At 44.7% G+C, this 14,647-nt stretch overlaps 1 protein-coding gene across 1 annotated transcript in view; it reads left to right on the top strand.

Annotated features, from left to right (window-relative positions):
• The first annotated feature begins 4,497 nt into the window (after positions 1-4,497).
• The window catches only part of TTL (tubulin tyrosine ligase), a 33,917-nt gene continuing 23,767 nt past the window's right edge, over positions 4,498-14,647 (top strand). The window contains exons 1-2 of the mRNA XM_020886008.2: positions 4,498-4,848; positions 8,983-9,061. Of these exons, the coding sequence (XP_020741667.2) occupies positions 4,692-4,848; positions 8,983-9,061 (236 nt within the window). The 5' untranslated portion in view covers positions 4,498-4,691. The remainder of the gene's footprint in view (positions 4,849-8,982; positions 9,062-14,647) is intronic.

Genomic DNA, 14,647 nt, shown 5'->3' on the forward strand with positions numbered 1-14,647 from the left:
AGATTTAATGAAAGGCTATGAACTTGAAACTGAGGATGCTGGCTTCAGTGAACCATTGCAGTTTCTGATGGGTGGACAGACATGATGAATGTTGTGTTTTAGAAATATTAACCCAGTAATGATATTCAGGGAAGAGGGGCGGTAAAGGAACTAAAACAAGAAGAACAGCCAGGAGGCACATGCAATAACGGAAGCATGGAATGATTGTGGTGATGTCACAGATGGTAGAAGGTAAAACAATTTTGAGTTGCTTTGGTGTCCAAGTAGGAGACACAAAGGGCAAAGAGAGGGGAAAGGGTGGTTGAGGATTTTGCAACTTGCATCTTCAGAGCATTGACCTTAGGCCGTGTAAAAAATGTCCATCCTACTGTATCCTAGAGAACTCTGTTCAATGTTATGTGGTGGCCTAGATGGGAAGGGAGTTTGGGGGAGAATGGATATCTGTAAATACATGACTGAGTTGCTCTGCTGTGCATGTGAATTTGTCACAACATTATTAATTGGCTCTACACCAATATAAAATAAAAAGTTAAAAAAAAAAAAAAAGGTCCTTCTTTAGAGGCTCCCATTCTAGCCAAGTCCTTCTCTATGTGAGATATTTGTGAGGTCAAGGGGATATGGCCACCCCAAGACTATAATCTTCCTGCTTTCTAGACTAGTCTAGGTACCTGAGAACCAGAATTCACTGTCCAAACAGCCCAGCTCATGGCCTGGGCACTCACAGGCTTCTTCTCTGGGTCCATGCTCCCAAGGGTCAGTGGCATGGCTGGTGTAGGCACCTCTAGGCCTGCAGGGTCGAAGAAGACCAGCTGTTGTGGGAGGTGTTTGGTGAGTGGGTGGAGCTTAAATTCCCTGGATACTGTGTCCCCATGAATGATGCACAACTCTTCACAGTGCAGGATGGAGTCAAGGAGGTGGGCTGTGGGCAGGGCCAGGGTCATCTCTTCTGGTATTACCAGGGTCTGGCACGGAACTCCTATGAGTCAGAGAATTCTAAAAATCCTGACCTTCCAGGTCATTCTCATAAATGTATATTTGTAAGGTAGAGGGATAGACACATTATTTAGCAACTTATTGGCTTGGTTTATACCTTTAAAATATTTAGACATATGGCTCCCTTTTTACTCATTGGAGGATAATTGCTTTACAGTGTTATCTTGGTTTCTGCCATACATCAACATGAATTAGCCATATGTATACATATGTCCCTCCCTTCTTCCCTTTTCTAGAATCAATCTTTCTAATAGATATAAGATTATTCAGATTTTGTAGTTATGTGTCAGTTTTGGTAAACTGGGTTTTTCAAGGAATTTGTCTACTTTTATCCAAATTGTCAAATTAATTGGCAAAAAATTATTTCTAGTATCTTATTCTTTCTAATGTCTTCAGGATTTCTAGTGATGTCTACTTTTTTATTTTAATACTTGTTCTTAGTGTTTCCTTTTATTTTTTTGTTTGTTTGGTTTGAATGTGTAACAATTTGAATTGTCTTAAAAAAATTTTTTAAACCTCCTTTTGGCTTACTTACCTTTTTTATTGTACATTTGTTTTCTATTTCCTTGGCCTCTTTTATTCCTTCTTTCCTTTCACTTACTTTGGGTTTGATTTGATATTCTTTTTTAATCTCATGAGGTAAAAGTTTAGATTGTTGATTTTCAGTCTTTCTTCTTTTTCTAACATATGAGCTATAGACTATAAATTTACATTTAAGGACATCTTTAGCTGTGTTCTACCAGTTTTGATATACCACATCTTTATTACCTTCAGATAGAAAAAATGTTTGCATACTATTGTGCTTTTTTCATTGACTCGTGGGCTATTTAGAAGGGTTTTACTTAATTTCCAAGCAGCTTGATTCCACCACAGTCACAGAAATTGTTCAGAATCAATTCAAATCTTTGAAATTTGTTGAGGCTTACTTTATGACCCAGCTTTCAAGGGGTTTTGATAAATTTCCTACAACTTTGCATTCCACTACTGTGATTGACTGTGCATCCTGCTTCCAGGAGAAGAAGGAGAAGATCTGTCCAAATTCTAAGGTCCAGACTTGGAAGAAATGCATAGCACTTCATTTACATAATATGGCAAGTCCATATTCCTGTACCTACATGGCAAGGCCTAACACATAGGATGGGAAACAACTCTCAGACAGGGTTTTCCCCAACTAGTGTCCCACACAATCTCCAAGCTAAGCAACTGTAGTTAGGAAAAGAAGGGGAGAGAGTCTTTATCTTTATCCATAGCTCAGGTAGAAAATTTGGATTACTCTTTTATGTTTTACCAATCACAATGGCAAAAGGGATGGAGCTGTCCTGTTGAACCAAGCCTGGAAGTTCATTTTCCAATGCCCATAATGTACAGTGTTGATCCCACCAGAATCACACAAAGTGGGTTCCAAGCATAAAAATGAGTCACAGATAAAGGATGCTGTGCAAAAACTAAAACAAACAAGATAATGTTCACTATAAAATGTAGGTAAGAAAAGAGAAAAGAAATGACTGGATTTAGACAGCCAGAGTCCTAATGAAATTCATGGCTGTGGAGCAGTAGAGAGAGAAGCCAGCTTGCAGGGGTGAGTGGGTGGTGCAGGAGGAGTGAGTGAGGAAGAAGGCTGAAAGTGGGTGTCACTGTCAAGATGACTGGCTGTGAATGGAACTTCCCTGGTGATCCAGTGGCTAAGACTCCATGCTTCCAATGCAGGGGCCCTGGGTTCCAGCACTGGTCAAGGAACTAAGGGTTTGAATGTGGCAACTGAAGATCTTGCATGCCGCAGCCAAATAAATAAATATTTAAGATGACTGGATGTGAAGAGAAGCAGTTACAATGTTTTCGCCTGAGTTCCCCCAAAAGGTGGACCTAATAAAGGGATTGAGAGCAAGGAGTTTATTTGATAAGTGATCCCAAGAGAGATGGGACAGTAAACCAGAAGAAGGAAGGAATCCAACAAGAGAAGATGCATGAATGAACAGGTTACAGCTGTGGACAACTGGAGTGCTTCTGCTGATGACCTTGAATTAAGGTGTAGGAAGTATGCCTCCCCTCAGACTCAGTCACTGGAGGGGTGAGGAAGCCGGGGGACTATCTACCAACTCTCATTCCTCAGGGATGCTGGGGGTGGGACTTGGGGGCGGAGGGTGAGGAAATGTAATCACCCCAGCCCTCCTGGTCCTGCTCCTGTTTCCCCCCTGAGCCAGCTTCTCACTGCCAGTGATGCCTCCAGGTAGTGGCCCAACTGGAAGCTTGTGCGCAAAACAGTCAAGTACTCGCCCCCGGGAATAAGGGAAAAACACGAACGAGGAGAGTGCTTTTACAATATGCTAAGTAAATACCGTGAGCACTGGGACAGTAGGTCCCGGATGCTCTTTTGCTGAAGAAGAGTAAGAGATGTGAGGGGCCTGGCTGATGTGGGTAATTTATAAGGAAGTCTAGGAACCTCTGCAAGAAATCCTCTCTCCGTCCCTCAAATGCATCAAAAACTGTTTCCTAAAAGGAATTTAGAGTGAAATCAGGACTGAACGGACTTCAAAGTACCACCCTCCCCTCACTCCTAAGGAGAAATCGGTCTGAAGAAGGGAAAACGAGTGACCCATCGCTGCTAAGAGCAGGGCAGATCCAGGGCTCCCCAGGGCCTGTATGCAGGGGACCAACAACATTAGTCACTCAATCGTGACCCTCTCTTTGCGACCCTATGGACTGTAGATCGCCAAGCTCTTCTGTCCATGGGATTTCCCAATCAAGCCTGCTGGAGTGGATTGCCATTTCCCTCTCCAGAGGATCTTGCCCACCCGGAAACTGAAGCCCAGTCTCTTGTGTCTCCTGCATTGGCAGGTGGATTCTTCACCACTAAGCTACCAGGGAAGCCCCATGTCAGTGACCTAAGGAATCTAACGTCACCTCTAACCCCCGGCTGTGCGCCACCCAGGAGGTCTCAGAAAGTGTAAGGAGCATTCGCCCCAAAGGAAACCAGCAGCCACCGGAACGCTTCTGGTTCTCTGCGGTCTTTAAGCAGTAGAGTAAAAGGAGAGCATCGTAGACACAGTATGAAGCCTTAGAACTTGTTTTTAATCCATAAAATGTCCCCTTTAAATAGCAGGTGGAAAGCTACTAGAGCAAGCCCCCTGAAAAGTGATCCTCCGACACCGCCCAGTCCCCTCCCCTCGACAGTGACCCAGGGCTCGGGAGGACCGCCCCACTTTCCGGTCCTCTCCAGGGCCCGCTCCCGCCGCCGCGCTCCCCCTCCTCCAGCCAGCCCCCGCACTCTCAAGCTCAAGGAGTCGGCCCGGGGAGGGTGCCGGGCGCGCCTATGGGCGCAAGCCTCCACCGCGTAGCCAGCCTCAGGGCCGGCCGCACGGAATCACGGGGCGGAGGCGGGTCCGCGCCGGTAGTGGGAGTGGCCGCGCCAGTGGTGGGAGTGGCCGCGCCAGGGATGGGCGGGACCGCGTCGGGGGTGGGCGCGGCGTCCCGGTTGCGCTCGCGGCTACAGCAGACGCGCAGGCGCCCGATCGCGGGCAGCCTTCGGGACCCGGGAGTCGCTGGGGGCGGGCGCGGGGGCGCGGTCGGAGCGTGCGGGGCGGGACCGGAGCGGGGCGGGAGCGCGGCGGGAACCCGGGATGGTCCGTAGCTGAGCTGCCGCCCGGCCGGCTGGTCCCTGCGGCGGCTGCCGGGGCGGCCCGGGCGCGCGGCCTTTCGCGATGTACACCTTCGTGGTGCGCGACGAGAACAGCAGCGTCTACGCCGAGGTGTCCCGGCTGCTGCTCGCCACCGGCCACTGGAAGCGGCTGCGGCGGGACAACCCCAGGTTCAACCTGATGCTGGGAGAAAGGAACCGGCTGCCCTTCGGGAGACTGGGTGAGCGTCCCCGTTTTGCGCCCTCCTGCTGCCTCCCTTCCCCCGTTGGACGAGCGCTTTTGTTTTAAGGTCGGAAACCTTTTCCCCTCCGTCGTTCCTCGGTCAGATCGAAAACTGCATCCCTAGTGAGCCAAGCGCAGCGTTTTTCTTGCCTTCTCTTGCCCTCGATCGAATTTGGGGCGGGAGTGGCTGTGCGGGCCCCCGGGACGGCAGCTGCCTCCTGACAATGACCGGCCCCCGCAGCCCCCTCCCCCCGGCGGCGTCGGTCTCTCCGGGGGCGGGGAGCCGAGGCCGCTTGTTCCCCGGATTCCCCAGGGCCCAACATCCCCAAATCTGGCAGGTCGGCTGGGTGGATCGCCGGGCGGCGCGAGGCTCCGCGAGCCGGGGACGGATGTCTGGCTGGAGTCCTCTTGCATAGTTCCTCCTCCGAGGATTCCGCCCTGCCTGTTTGGGCTCGGGAGGGGTGCTTGCGTGTGTTGAAAGCTCTGAGGATTGAGCTCCCCGAACACTCAAATAAACTCTCAGGGGATTTGGAAAAGACCTCTGAATTAAAAAACCTGTGAGCCCAGCCCGGCGAAGGGCGGAAGGGTGTCTGATTTTGGACATTTCCTTAGACCACCAAAGAACACGTTTCCACAGTTGTGTATTGAATGCAGATTTTTCGTGACACTGGATTCTCTGCCTGCTCTCTCCGAGGGAGTTCCCTTCGCGCCTGTGGTTGCAGCAGGCAGCACCACATCTCCATATCCGTCTGTAGGAAGGGGCTGGGGAAGGAGAGGACCAGCGGCTCCTTTTTAGATGACGTAATCCAGAAGTTGTGCGGATCACTTCCTTTCACATCCCATTGACCTGAGCATAGTCTCACGGCCACTCCTCACTGCACAGTCATGCGGGAATTGCAGGCTCACTCGAGGTCGCCGGTGCGCCCTGCCAAAATTCCCCTGGGTTTGGGACCCCAGCGTATTACCAAAGAATGGAAGGGGAGGATCAATAATGAGGAAAAGTCATCTCTGCTTTGGATGGCGTCCCAGAGAGGGCAGTGTCCTACCTCCAGTAGAGGAGACCGTTTTTAGAAATAGGTGTGGTCAGAGGGTGGAGAGATGCAAGAGGCAAAGAATGAAAATAGCCATCTGGAATTGACTTGCCCTTGCTGAAGCCTTCCCTGGTGGCTCAGCAGTAAAGAATCCACCTGCCAATTCAGGAGACATGGGTTCGATCCCAAGATGGAGAAGATCCCCTGGAGAAGGAAATGGCAACCCCCTCCAGCATTCTTGCCTGGAGAATCCCATGGACAGGGAAGCCTGGCGGACTACAGTCCATGGGATCACAAAGAATCAGACACAACTTAGTGACCAAACAACAACAATAAGCCCTTGGTGAGCTTGCGTAGAGAGCACAGTTGGGTGGGGGCCTGTAGAATTGTAATGATTTGAGCAATGAAGGGGGTTCACCCTATCCTTACTGAAATTTCATTAAAATGGGACCACGAAAAACTTTTTATTCTTACACAAATTTCTAATGTATGATGGGAACTCCATGGAAGAGCTGATTCCAACCCCCAGAAATTCTGGAATACAGAGAATGTGCCTGGAGATTGCCTTTTGTTAAACTGTCTCCCCAGGAAGCCCTTAGCAAGAAGAGTACCTTCCCTGAAAGAAGAAGACCTGCTTATAGTTGAGAATGTTAAATTTCCTCCTTACTCTCTCTGCTTCCCTGCCTGACAGACTTTCTTCTTTGGACTGGGTGGTGCCTGGCTGAAAGAGCTGAGGTTGGAATCCTAAAATTAAAAACTGACAACAATCCTTCAATAAAAAATAAATAAATTAGAAAAAAAACAACTGATAACAGTGGCTCAGCAGTAGTGGAAGCAGGGGCCATCAGCACTGCTATGGGGCTCAGCACTAGGATGAAAAAGCAGAATTCTAGAAGGTCCAAAACCTACACTGGTACCATGAAGTCAACAGTTGCTCAGTAAACATTTGGTTTGTATGAGAAAGCTGAGGGCTTCCTGGGGAGACAAGAGGCAATCTCCAGACACATTTTCTTATTCCAAGATTTCTGGGGGTTGGAATCAGTCCTTCGATGGAGTCCCCATCATACATCAGAAACTTGTATAACATTAACTCCCAAGCATCCTGATTGGGAGTTTGACATTAGCAGATGCAAACTATTCTATATATGTATAACTGAATCACTTTGCTATATAACCAGAAATAACAACTGTGTGCATGGGCGCTAAGTCTCTTCAGTTGTGTCCAACTCTCTGCAACCCTATAGCCCACCAGCCTCCTCTGTCCATGACATTCTCCAGGCAAGAATACTAGACTGGGTTGCAAGGCACTCTGCAGGGGATCATCCCTACCAAGGGATGGAACCTGCAGCTCCTGCATTGTAGATGGATTCTTTACCACTAAGCCACCAGGGAAGCCCCAGTTCAACTCTAGTCCAATATAAAATAAAAATTAAAAAAAGAAATTCTAAAAAGAATGTCAGCCAAAAAAAAAAACAACACTTCAGTAAAAAAAATTTAAAGGTTAGCTTCTTAAAAACAAGCAGAAAAAAAAAAAAAGCAAAACAGCATCCCACAGCCAGGTGGTTATATGACTTCAATGTTAGGGATATTTACCTTTTGTACACAGTGCAAAACCCAAGGAGATGGCCCAGCCGGATAGAGGCCCAAGAATACTGGTGCCATGGAGATGAGAAAGTGGGCGGTTTAGGTGTGAATCAGTCCACCTGTCTTAGGGAGATAATAAGAGCTAGTTAGCACCTGAAACTTATTTGATTATATGCTGTCCTCAGATGAATTATTCTTACCTCTGGCATCTTCAATTCAAACTCCCTTTGTTTCATTCTACTTTTGTGTGGCTGGAAACTCAGTGCATTTTGTTAGGATGTTAAATATACATTGAGGCTTTTGTAGAGATTATCATACTGCGTGAAATAAGTCACACAGAGAAAGACAAATATTATGTATCACATATATGTGGAATCTAAAAAATATAGTACAAATGAATTTATTTACAGAACAGAAACTGACTCACAGACGTAGAAAAGAAACTTACGGTTACCAGAGGGGAGGGAGGGGACGGGGAAAATTAGGCCTATAAGATTAACCAATTCACACTACTATATAGAAAATAGATGAAAAAAGGATTTATTGTATAGCACAGGGAATTATATTTGATATCTTGTAAGGGATATGATTATTAAATACAGTGGAAAAGAATCTGAAATATATATATAGAGATACATGTATAACTCAATCACTGCTGTACATCCGAAACTAACACAATATTGTAAATCAACTACTTCAATAAAAAAAATTTTAATTGAGGCTTTTGTTTTTATTTGTATCCTTCTGCTTTAGTTTTAGAGAGGAGGGGGACATGCAGTGCAACCTACTGAAAATGAGTTTCCCTGTGGGAGTATGCACAGAAGAATATTCTCAGGGCTGCTGAATTTATAGACACGACCTCTCCACCATCCCCCCTCAGCTAGCTAATGGCTCCCCTAGAAGCTTGCAGAGGTAGACATGCTTGAAAACAGCAGGATCTTAGTTCTACTGCCTTCCTCGATGGCTGTAGAGAGCAAGGGTAGCAACATCAGAAGTCTGACCATTTAAGTCTTTACTGTATCAGTTCAGTTCAGTTCAGTTCAGTCACTCAGTCGTGTCCGACTCTTTGCGACCCCATGAATCGCAGCACGCCAGGCCTCCCTGTCCATCACCAACTCCCGGAGTTTACCCAAACTCATGCCCATCGAGTCGGTGATGCCAGAGATTATTAAATCCATGTGTTAAGCCACGAGTGGGGTACAGTGGGGATCCAGGAGAGGCAAAATAGAAATTACTGGTTCACACTAGGAACAAAGGCAGCAGTAGTCTTTGGCAGACCTTTGATACTGGTATAATCTCCACTCTGGGGAGGGTGAGAATTGCCAGCCGAAAGCCAAGCAAAGGGGCATTGAGGTACAGGGCAACAGAATCGCTCCCTTTCCAACACCCAGTCTGATAATGGGGGAAAGACGAGCTAAGCATGACACGCTGCTCTCTGTCCTGTATGCGGGTGCTGACATTGTTTTCCATCGGAGAAATGGTCTGTTTCCTTTCTGAACCTCCTCTTTGCTTCACAGGTCATGAGCCTGGGCTGATGCAGTTGGTGAATTACTACAGAGGGGCCGACAAACTATGTCGCAAAGCATCTTTGGTGAAGTAAGTGTTCTTTAAGACCCAGTGTTTTCCATTGTCACCCAAACGTGAGCTTTCATCCTAAAGCATTTAAGCAGAATGTGAAGTTGTCTTTTAAGGGTGAAAATACTTTCATTTAGAAAGCAATCAAAGGTCAGTTTTGGTGTGTGTGTGTGTTGCCACATTGCCCGAATCTTGGTTCCCTGATGAGGGATTGAACCTGTGCCTCCTGCATTGGAAGTTAGGAGTCTTAACCACTGGACTGCCAGGGAAGTCCCCAAATAGTAGTTTTGATTGTTATCCAAACTTTGCTGTATGTGTCTGGTAAAGCCTGTCTGTCTCTTACATGAGGGGCTTCCCTGGTGGCTCAGTGGTAAAAAAAAATCTGCCTGCTAATCCACAGGTTTGATCCCGGGGTCAGGAATATCCCCCCGGAATGGCAACCACTCCAGTATTTTTGTCTGGAGAATTCCATGGACAGAGGAGCCTGGCGGGCTACAGTCCATGGAGTTGCAAAGAGTCAGACACTACTTAGCGACTCAACAACAACAACTCTTAGGTGAGGATCCCTTGAAGCAGAGCCTGAGACAGGGCTTCTCATGGCAGTGATTAATGAGGAGAGGGCTCGCAGGAGAAACTCATTGAGAACCAGGGAAGCCGGGGAAGCAGCCAAGAAAAGAGGTAGTTTCAGCTGAAATCTCAACTCAGCCTGATTCCATGGAAATTGGGAGCAAACGGTCCCTTGATAGTCTAGACTCTGATGTCGGTCAGCCACTGGCTATGGGTGGATGCACCTTCCCAGCATTTCTAGGCAGCAGCTGGTCCCTGGAGAAGGGGTGCACATAAGCTTATAGCAATCAACTCGCAGCAGCCAGGGGCCCCTCAGAAGGGGCACCTGGGGAGAATATACCAGAATCTACCGCACTGCCCATCTCTAAGCAGTTCGCTTATGGCTTACTGCTGAAATAACAGCATCACAGGACTTCCCGGGTGATCCAGTGGTTAAGACTCAAAGAGTCAGTCACTCTTTGTGACCCCATGGACTGTAGCCTGCCAGGCTCCTCTGTCCATGGGATTCTCCAGGCAAGAATACTGGAGTGGGTTGCCATTTCCTCCTCAATGCAGGGAGCATGAGTTCCATCCCTGGTCAGGGAACTAAGATCTCACATGCCTTGCGGTGTGACAAAACAAAACAAAGAAGAGCAGTGTCATAAGGTGGAAGGGAGCAGCCTGATCCGGTGATTAAGATCTAGGATCAGCAGCTTGGGTTTTAATTTCAACTCTTCTTAACAGCTTGGGCAAATTTTCTGATCCCTCTAAGCCTCAGTGCATCCTTCACAAAGAGGTTGTAATGCACATAATGTCTGTAACAGTGGCACAGAGTGAGCATTTGACCCTATGCCTTAGTTTCCTTTTCTGTAAAATGAGGATAATAATAGCAACTACCTCGGGGTTGTTGTAAGGATTAGTTGAATTAATTTATGTAAAGTCTTGGACTCATGCGAGGGTCAGAGTCCATACTGTATAAATGAAAGAGGGATGGGGCCCCTCAAATCAGGTCTCCAGGATTGCCTCTACGGTGACTGGTGTGAATGCGTATGTAGCCAAACACATCACTCAGGTAAGACACTAGAAGGCATGACTCAATGAAAATACTCTTTTCCCCAATCACACTGCTTTCTGGGCTCTAGATATTTACTGACTTGTGTTGATAGGAATATTTCCACCTTTTGGCTCAGATTCACTGCCCTCAGTAACTAATGTATCCATGTCTCCCTGTGATGGATTTTCATGATTTATCAGCTACTCCTAAAGGAGAACAAAGCTTCATAAAGTCTTCTTTTTACATATTTACATATTTGTTTGTTTTTTAATGTTTATTTACTTGACTGCTTCAGATCTTAGTTGTGACATGGAATCTTTGTTGCATTACACAGATCTTTAGTTGTAGCGGGGAGTAGAAGTGGGATTATTTATTGAGGTTATTCATTTAGATATTTTGATAAAGTGCTTGTTCATTCTATGATTTTTTTCCTAAAGATAAAGGTAGGATTTTTTTTTCTTAAGTAAAAAGCACAGGATACTGTGAAAAGTAATGTCCTCTATATTTGCATACTTGGCAGCTAAGATAAGATGGAGAGAGTTCAGAGCTAGAGGCATGAGTAGATCTGAGTAAGTGTCTGGATCTCTGTGACCTTGGACAGTGCCACTCAGAATCCCTGGGTCCCATCTGTGGGAATGTCGGGGATCATGCCCACTCTTTGCCTCCCCATGGCATGTGATGTGGTCTGTTATGGCACCCTATACATGGTGATGTGACTTACACGGGCTGGGGGTTGTTGTCATCCTCTAAGCATCCTTCATTGTCTCAGGTGTCCTGTGAAGGATTGTGGTCATTCCCTTTGTCCCATAATTTATATGGCTCAAAGTGAAAGTAAAAGTGCTAGTCACTCAGTCATGTCCAACTCTTTGTGGCTCTGTGGACTGTAGCCCACCAGGCTCCTCTCCATGGGATTCTCCAGGCAGGATACTGGAGTGGGTTGCCATGCCCTTCTCTGGGGGATCTTCCTGACCCAGGGGTTGAACCCAGGTTGCTGGCAGATTCAAAATAAAGTAAATAGAGTGCTAGCTGCATGTATCACTTTAAATTGCCTGGTAGCCCCATTAAAATGAGTACAAAGAAGGCTTCCCTGGTGGCTCAGTGGTAAAGAATCTGCCTGCCAATGCAGGAGACTCGGTTTCCATCCCTGATGTAAGATCCCACGGGCCTCAGAACAACTAATCCCATGTACTACAGCTACTGAGCCTGTGCCCTAGAGCTTGGGAGCCTCAACTACTGAGCCCACAGGCCCTGTAGCCGGGCTCTGCAACAAGAGAAGCTACCACAATGAGAAGCCTGTGCACCACAGCTAGAGAGTGGCCTCCACTTGCCACAACTAGGGAAAAACCTGTGCAGTAATGAAGGCCCAGACAGCCCCAAAAATTAATTAATTAATTAATTTAAAAAATCAGTACAAAGACATTGTACAATTTATTTTAGTAATATGTTTTTTATTGTAATTTACTGATTTCTTTTTTTTTTTCATTTATTTTTATTAGTTGGTGGCTAATTACTTCACATTGCAGTGGGTTTTGTCATACATTGACATGAATCAGCCATGGAGTTACATGTATTCCCCATCATGATCCCCCCTCCCACCTCCCTCTCCACCCGATTCCTCTGGGTCTTCCCAGTGCACCAGGCCCGAGCACTTGTCTCATGCATCCCACCTGGGCTGGTGATCTGTTTCACTATAGATAATATACATGCTGTTCTCTCAAAACATCCCACCCTTGCCTTCTCCCACAGAGTCCAAAAGTCTGTTCTGTATTTTAGTAATATATTTTATTTAACCAAATAATTCTAAAACGTCAGTTTGACATGTAATTAATATAAAAAACAACTAATGAGATATATTATTTTTGTATTCAAGTCTTCAGAATCTGGTGTGTATTTTATATTTATAGCACATCTAAACTCAAACATTAAATTTTCATTGGTATACGTCCCAGGAGGTGTAATGGTTAAGACTCTGCTCTTCGACTGCAAAGGAGCACAGATTTGATCCCTCTTTGGGAATTAAGATTCTGCATGCCTTGGGTGTGGGGAAAAAAGACGAAAGAAAGACATATGCAGCATGGATATACATGAAAAAATATAAATCACAAGGCCATTTTTTATCTTTGACTATTGAGTGAAATAATAATTGAAAAGAATGATTTGTTAAGCATTCCTCTTATTTTAAGAGAATGTGAATTGGAGTTAACGGTACAAGAATCCTGGTAAAATTCTTCTATCTCTCACTCAGGGGCATTGGTAAAGAACACAGGATAATTAAATTCATCATCTTGTGTTTCTTCCATTCTTCATTGTATCATTTGCAAGTATGTACTGAACCATTTTAACAATTTATCCATACTGAGTACATATGTTTTCAGTATGTGTCGATATGTATCATGCAGTAGAATATAGCAATAAAGCAAAAAAAAAAAAAAAAAAACAAGCAATCATCAGTTTATTAAATCCCAGTAAATCCAGACTTTAACCCAGGTTAGCTGAAGTAATGTCTGTCATGACAGAAACTGTTTTTTCACATATAGATGAAATTCTTCTGACAAATGTAAAAGATTAGAAAGTATCTTTACCATGAGTTTATATTTTAGGCTGCAATTTGACAATATTTTTTCATATATTTGGAAATCTTTTGAGGCAAAACATACAAATTATTAATTGGGCAGCTTCTGTCACCCAACTCATCTAACGCTAAGGAAAAATATTTCAAAATTTTCAAATTTTGATTGAATCTTTGATATTGTTAGAAATGCTTTGTACTCTCTGGGCAGTTATTGATGGCTTAACTAAAGACCATCCACTTTTTGTAAAATATTTTTTTAGGCTTTCCTCAAAATTCTTTTACTACATTTCCATCTAAAACGATACTGTTTTTTTATGTAAGAATCCAAGCCATTTCATAGCTGAACAAAGTTACAAACCCAGATCCTATTAAAAATGTGTTTAAAGTTTTTTTCTGTTGAATTTTTAATTCTGATTTTAGCCACTAATTTCATTGTTTGTTTTTTGACTGTTGAGAGGTAAACACTTACCAAATTCCTTATGTTTCTTGAAAATGTCCCCTTTATACAACAAACTTCATTTTTCCTTCAGCAGCAGATTTTAATTGCCATCATTTGAATGTCTTCTAGTGCTTATTTTTCCTTTATTGTGTAGTTATAGCTCTGGCTTCTGCATCTCCACTCAGTTTTGAATCAGTAGTATACCTTTGTTTTAAATTAAAGAACTTGTCCATACACATTTTTTAATTAAAAAAAATTATGCTTGTTTACCAATTATGATTACCTAGCTATTACTAGGGCTTCCCAGGTGGCTTAGTAGTAAAGAATCACCTGCAGGAAATACAGGTTCAATCCCTGGTTCAGGAAAATCCCCTGGAGAAGGAAATGGCAACCCACTCCAGTATTCTTGCCTGGGAAATTTCATGGATAGAGGAACCTAAAGGGCCACAGTCCATGGGGTCATAAGGAGCTGAACACAACTTACTGAGTAAACAACAACAACAAAGCTATTACTATACCTTGTGCTATGAGCATAATAAGCATGTTATAATGTTTCATCAGTGCCTGGAAAACAATTCGCATGAATCCATCTATTGTCCACAAAGAGAACAGTGATGCTTTTATGTTTTATGTTTAATACTAGAAGCAGCGTGTGCCCCCGACACACAGGCCACGCTCCAACAACAGCATCTTAGGTCACCCAGTGGTTAAAGGGAAACATCGTCTTGCCAAAACAGTACTGTTGTGCTTCATGGAAACATATCTTACAATGCTTCAACTTTTAAATTAAAACTAGACACAATTGGAAATTGGGTTCCTGAGTTGCATTGGCCACTTTTCAAGCGCTGCGAAGCACTTGAAAGTTCCATGTGGCTCATGGCCACCATATTGGACAGTGCAGATAGAGCCAAATGATCTGTGAGAAGAAATGTATGTTTTTGTTTTTGTTTTTTGGTTATTTTGAGTTCTTTAAGTTAAATTCCATTGCCTCTGACT

The sequence above is a fragment of the Odocoileus virginianus genome, chromosome 2 (genome assembly GCF_023699985.2).
Source record: "Odocoileus virginianus isolate 20LAN1187 ecotype Illinois chromosome 2, Ovbor_1.2, whole genome shotgun sequence".
In the NCBI taxonomy this organism is placed as follows: Eukaryota; Metazoa; Chordata; class Mammalia; order Artiodactyla; family Cervidae; genus Odocoileus; species Odocoileus virginianus.